General features: G+C 58.7%; 1 protein-coding gene across 1 annotated transcript; it reads right to left on the reverse strand.

Moving 5' to 3' along the window:
- Positions 1-3,043: 3,043 nt before the first annotated feature.
- EIF1AD (eukaryotic translation initiation factor 1A domain containing) lies at positions 3,044-6,702 on the reverse strand (the record flags this gene model as incomplete). The annotated part of the gene is given in 7 exon segments (XM_082785391.1): positions 3,044-3,176; positions 3,861-3,908; positions 4,794-4,873; positions 4,875-4,903; positions 5,766-5,825; positions 5,828-5,873; positions 6,575-6,702. Coding segments are annotated over 7 exon segments (483 nt in total), but the record flags the coding sequence as incomplete, so codon positions are not given.
- Between the last annotated feature and the right edge of the window lie 83 nt (positions 6,703-6,785).

Below are 6,785 nucleotides of genomic sequence, written 5' to 3' on the forward strand. Positions count from 1 at the left end.
GGGTTACAGCTCCGCGCGCCGTTACTCCGGGTGAGTCACGGCCCCGCTGAGTCACTGGGGGGAGTTACACAGTGAGTCACGCGCAGTTACTACGGGGGAGTTGTATACAAGTGAGCCACACGCAGTTACTAGGGGCAAGGTACACACACTGCAAGTGAGCCACACGCAGTTACTAGGGGTGAGTTACACACTACAAGTAAGCCACACGCAGTTACTAGGGGTAAGGTACACAAACTGCAGATAAGCCACACGCAGTTACTACGGGGGAGTTGCATACACTGCAAGTAAACAACACATAGTTACTACGGGGGAGTTGCATACACTACAAGTCACACTCAGTTACTATGGGGGAGTTACACACACTACAAGTAAGCCACACGCAAGTTATTAGGGGCAAGGTACACACACTACAAGTAAGCCACATGCAAGTTACTAGGGGTGAGTTACACACAAGCCACACGCAGTTACTAGGGGTAAGGTACACAAACTGCAGATAAGCCACACGCAGTTACTACGGGTGAGTTGCATACACTGCAAGTAAACACATAGTTACTACGGGGGAGTTGCATACACTACAAGTCACACTCAGTTACTATGGGGGAGTTACACACACTACAAGTGAGCCACACGCAGTTACTAGGAGCGAGGTACACACACTGCAAGTGAGCCACACAGAGTTACTACAGGTGAGTTGTGTACACTACAAGTAAGCCACATGCAGTTACTACAGGTGAGTTACACACTACAAGTAAGCCACACAGTTACTATGGGTGACTTGTATACACTACAAGTAAACCACACGCAGTTACTAGGGGCAAGGTACACACACTGCAAGTGAGTCACACATAGTTACTACAAGTGAGTTACACAGACTGCAAGTGAGTCACGCAGTTGCTATGGGTGAGTTGCATACACTATAAGTAAGCCACTCATAGTTACTACGGACAAGTTGCATACACTGCAAAACACGCAGTTACTAGGGGTGAGTTGCATACACTACTAGTGTGTTACACGCCCCCTTACTACCAGTGAGTTACACACACACTACAAGTAGGTTACACACCCCCTTAATACCAGTGTTACACACACTACAGGTGGGTTACACACCCCCTTACTATCGGTTACACACACAAGTGGGTTACACACCCCCTTACTACCAGTGAGTTACACACACTACAGGTGGGTTACACACCCTCTTACTACTGGTTACACACACAAGTGGGTTACACACTCCCTTATTACAAGTAAGTTACACACTACAAGTGGGTTATACACCCCTTACTACCAGTGAGTTACACAGTACAAGTGGGTTATGCTACAAGTAGGTTACACACCCCTTACTACCAGTGAGTTACACACACGCTACAAGTGGGTTACACACATGCTACAAGTAGGTTACACACCCCCTTACTACCAGTTACACACACAAGTGGGTTACACACCCCTTACTACCAGTTACACACACAGCACACACACTACAAGTAGGTTACACGCCCCTTACTACCCATGAGTTACACACACCCCAGAAATAGGGGAATTTGTCCCCAAAACCACGCCGAGAAGCCTTTTTGGGTGAGGATTTGGGGAAGGAAGCGGAGCCGCAAAGTTTGGGTTTAATTTTGGTGGTTTTGGGTTTTCTTCTTCCCCTTTTTGAGCAGCCAGCGGGGGTTGGTTTGGGTGATTTTGGGGTGGAAAGAAGGGATTTTTTTGGGTTTAAACTGCGGCGGTTTGGGAAAAGTTGTAAACACCTCGCGGTTGTGCCGAGGAAAGCGGAGAAAAGGGAGTAACAAAATGCGGGATTTCTGCCAAGCGTTGACCATATATGGAAGAAAAGGCTCCTGCGCTTCAAAACATCAATAAAAAAGAAAATAACGAGTATTAATTGAACCGTTTTCAGAGAAATTTGCCTTTAATTATTTCTCCAGAAAAAAAAAACACTGGTTGAGGAGCGGTAAAAGCGCCATTTTTTATCATAAGGGGGCTTTTTGGGGGCAAAAAGGGGGATTTTGGGTTCTCCCCCCATTATTTAGGGCCCCCCCCTCCCCGTTGGCATCACACATGCCCCATTTTGGGGCTTTTGGCCCCATTTTGGGGCTTTTGCTCTGTTTCGGGGGGTCCCGTTTTGGGGCCTCCGCTGCCCTTTTGGGGGCTCGATGCTCCATTTTGGGGAAGTTTTGCTCAGTTTGGGGCCTCAATGCCGTGCTTTGGGGCATGGCCACCCCATTTTGGGGCCAGATACCCTGTTTTGGGGCAGGATGTTCAGTTTTGGGGCCAGACACCCCATTTAGGGACCAGATACTCTGTTTTGGGGCCAGATACCCCATTTTTGGGCCAGACACTCTGTTTTGGGGCCAGACATCCCGTTTTGGGGCATGGCCACCACATTTTGGGGTTGAACACCCCGTTTTGGGGCATGAACACTCTGTTTTGGGGCCGGATGCTCAGCTTTAGGGCCAGACACCCTGTTTTGGGGCCAGACACCCCGTTTTGGGGCACAACCACCACATTTTGGGGTTGAACGCCCTGTTTTGGGGCATGGACTCCCTGTTTTGGGGCCAGACACCCCATTTTGGGGCACAACCACCACATTTTGGGGCTGAATACCCCGTTTTGGGGCCAGATACCCCATTTTGGGGCCAAACACCACATTTTGGGGCCAGACACCCCATTTCAGGGCACGGCAACCACGTTTTGGGGCCGAACACCCCATTTTGGGGCCAGACACCCTGTTCTGGGGCCAGACACCCCGTTTTGGGGCATGACCACATTTTGGGGCTGAACACCCTGTTTTGAGGCTGAACACCCCGTTTTGGGGCCAGACACCCAATTTTGGGGCCAGACACCCCATTTTGGGGCCAAACACCCCGTTTTTGGGGCCAAACACCCCGGTTTTGGGGCCTCAGGTGTCCGTCACCGTCCTTTATTGGGGCGCCGGCCCTTCGGCCTCGGCCTTCGCGTCCCCACCGGCCTCCTCCTCCTCCTCCTCCTCCTCCTCCTCCTCCTCTTCCTCATCTTCATCTTCATCTTCATCATCTTCCTCCTCCTCCTCCTCCTCCTCCTCCTCCTCCTCTTCCTCATCTTCATCTTCATCTTCATCATCTTCCTCCTCCTCCTCCTCCTCCTCCTCGCCGCCCCCCCCCCGGTTGGTGTTGACGAACAGCTCCGGCTCCCCGCTCCTGGGGGGGGGCAGCCCCTCGTTAATCACCCCCCTCGTTAATTAGCCCCCTTGTTAATTAGCCCCTGTCCTCCTTAATTACCCCTCGTCCTCCTTAATTACCCTCCACCCTTCTTAATTGCCCCCTGCCCTCCTTAATTGCCCCCCATTCATCCCCCTCCCTGCCCTCAACTCCCCCTCCCCAATTAATTACCTATTAATTAACCCCCAATTAATTACCCCCAATTAACCCCCCTCCCATTAATCCCCCACTAATTACCCTCCCATGAGTGCCCCCCCAACCCCCCTCATTAATAAATCCCTTAATTATTGCCCCATTAATCACCCAATTAATTACCCCATTAACCACCCCATTAATTAACCTCCACTAATTATCCCCAATTTATTACCCCCTATTAATCCCCTTCCCATTAATCACCCCACCAATTAATTAAATTAATTAATTAAACTCATCAATTATCGCCCGATTAATTACCCCATTAACCACCCCCATTAATTACCCTCACTAATTACCCAATTAATTACCCCCCAGTTAACTACCCCCAATTAATCCCCTCCCATTAATCACCCCACCCATTAATTAAATTAATTAATTAAACTCACCAATTATCACCCCATTAATCACCCCATTAACCACCCCATTAATTAACCCCCCCTAATTACCCCCTAATTACCCCCCACTCACCCCTCCCGCTCGCTCGCCCGCTCCAGGGAGACCTCGAAAGCCTCGGGCCTGGGGGAGGGGAGAAAAAGGGGCGGGGTCAGAGCCTAGTGGGCGGGGCCTCACCCACTTGGGGGCGTGACCTCACCCAGTGGGTGTGTCCCTACCCAAGGGGCGCGGCCTAACCACGGTGGGCGTGGTCTTCCCCGTTTAGGAGCTAACCACACATGGGGTGGGGCCCAGACCCTTAGGGGCGGGGCCTCACAAAATGGGCGTGTCCCCACTCAGTGGGCGTGTCCTTAACATTTGAGGGCGTGGCCTCATCAGCTGGGCGTGGTCTCACCCCTTTAAGACCCAACCACATATGGGGCGGGGCCCAGCCGTTATGGGCGGGGCTCAGCCTCTTGGGGGTGGGGCCTCACCCACATGGGGGCGTGTTCTTGCCTACTGGGCGTGGCCTCACTCAGTGGGCGTGGCCTCACCCACTTGGGGGCGTGGCCTCACCCCCATGGAGTCACGACCTCCCTCCTTTAGGGCTCAACCACACACAGGGCAGGGCCCAGCCCATGATGGGCGTGGCCTCACCCACTTGGGGGCGTGGCCTCACCCCGGTGGGCGTGGCCTCACCCCGGTGGGCGTGGCCTCACCCCTTGGGGGTGTGGCCTCCCCCATTTAGGAGCTAACCACACATGGGGCGGGGCCAAACCCATTATGGGCGGGGCTCAGCCACTTAGGGGCGTGTCCCCACCCAGTGGGCGTGTCCTTAACATTTGAGGGCGTGGCCTCACCCAGTGGGCGTGGCCTCACCCCCCCATGGGGTCATGACCTCCCCCTTTAGGGCTCAACCACACAGGGCGGGGCCCAGCCCGTGATGGGTGGGGCCCAGCCGCTTGGGGGGCGGGGCCTGTCTCCATATAAGGTCAGGCCCCGCCCCCTGGGGGTGGGAGGGGGCGGTACCAGAGGCCCTGGCGCTGCAGGAAGCGGACGTGGGGGGGCAGCAGCAGCAGCGCCATCTCCGCCTTCACCTTCGCCCCCTCCGCGCATGGGGTCCACCAGCAGGAAGTCACCTGGGGGGGGGCACGGGGTCACGGGGGGGTCACGGGGGGTCATGTGGGGGTCACGGGGGGGTCACAGGGGTCATGGGGGGGTCACAGGGGGTCATGGAGGGGTCACGGGGGGTTCGCAGGGGGTCGTTGGGGGGGTCATGGGGTCATGGGGGAGGTTGTGGGGGGGTTACGGGGGAGTCATGGGGGGGTCACAGGGTCATGGGGGGTCACTGGGGGGTCACGGGGTCACAAGGAGGGTCACAGAGGGGTCATGGGGGGTAGTGGGGGGGTCACAGGGTCATGAAGAGGGTCATGGGGTCATAGGTGGAGTCACAGGGGGGGTCACAGGGGGTCATGGAGGGGTCACGAGGGGGTTGCGGGGGGGTGACGGGGACATGGGGGAGGTTGTGGGGGGGTTATGGGGGAGTCATGGGGGGGTCACAGGATCACGGGGGGGTCACAGGGGGGTCACAGGGGGTCATGGGGGGTCACTAGGGGGTCACGGGGTTACAAGGAGGGTCACAGAGGGGTCATGGGGGGTCGCAGGGGGTTGTGGGGGGTCACAGGGTCATGGAGGGGGTTGTGGGGGGGTCATGGGGTGGTCATGGGGGGTCACAAGGTCATGGGAGGTCACGGGGGTCACAGAGGGGTCATGGGGGGGTTGCAGAGGGGTCACAGGGGGGTCACAGGGTCATGGGGGGATCATGGGGGGGTCACAGGGGGTCGTGGGGGGGTCAAAGGGGGTCAGGGGGAGTCACATGGGTTCATGGGGGGGTTATGGGGGGTCACAGGGAGGTCGCAGGGATCAAAGGGACATGGGGGGTCACGGAGGGATCATGGGGTCACGGGGGGGGTCACGGGGGGGGTCCCGGGAGGGTCGCACCTCGCTTGATCCAGACGTGGTGGCGGAAGCGGGGGGGCATGCTGACCAGGAAGCGCCCCCCTCGGGGGTCTCCACCTCGTGCAGGTTGTTCCCTGGGGTGCCCAGCACCTGGGGGGGGGCGGGGGGGTTACAACTTGGTGACCACCCCCCACAGCCCCCCCCGTGTCGCCCCCATGCTAATGAGCCCCCCCCAAATCCCCCCCAGCAGTCCCCGTGATCCCCAGTGTCCCCGTTGTGCCCCCCCCCCCTTTCTCGGTGCCCTCCCCCCCCGTATCCCCCCTTATCCCCCCACGCCCCCCCCCCAACCCTGTCTCCCCCCCCAACATTTACTGCCCCCCCCAGCCCGGATTCCCCCCATGTCCCCCCCCCACCCCTTAGCTCCTCCCCTTCCCCCCCTCTTCCTCCCCCAACCTTGCCCCTCCCCCTTCCCTCCCCCTCTCCCCCTCTCCCCTCCCCCCCTTCACCTCCCCTCCCCTCCCCACACCCCGTCCCCTCCCCCCTCCCCATTTCTCTCCCCTCCCCCACCCCTTAGCCCCTCCAGCCCCTCCCCTCCCCCTCACCTCAGCCCCTCCCCTCCCCCCTCTCCCCTTAGCCCCTCCTCTTCCATCTCCCCTCCCCCACCCCTCAGCCCCTCCTCCTCGCCCCTCCCCCACCCCTCGGCCCCTCCCCTCCCCCCTTCGCCCCTCCCCTTCCCATCTCCCCTCCCCTCCCCTTAACCCCTCCCCCTCCCCTTAGCCACTCCCCCTCCCCTCAGCCCCTCCCCCTCGCCCCTCCCCCACCCCTTTAGCCCCTCCCCCTCCCCCCCTCACCCTGACGATGCTCTGCCTGGGGGCGGGCACCACCCCCTCCCTCAGCACCTCCCTGGTCACGTGTTTCCGCTTGGTGGCGCGCGACATGGCCGGAAGTGGGGGGGGGAGAAGGGGCGGGGCCTGGGGGGGGGCTGCGAGACACCGGGAGGGGGGGGAGGGGCGCTGGGGGAGGGGTCCCGGGGGCTCCGGGACCGCCCCTCCCCCCCCAGCC

The sequence above is a fragment of the Aythya marila genome (genome assembly GCF_965140915.1).
Source record: "Aythya marila genome assembly, contig: HAP1_HAP1_SCAFFOLD_42, whole genome shotgun sequence".
In the NCBI taxonomy this organism is placed as follows: domain Eukaryota; kingdom Metazoa; phylum Chordata; class Aves; order Anseriformes; family Anatidae; genus Aythya; species Aythya marila.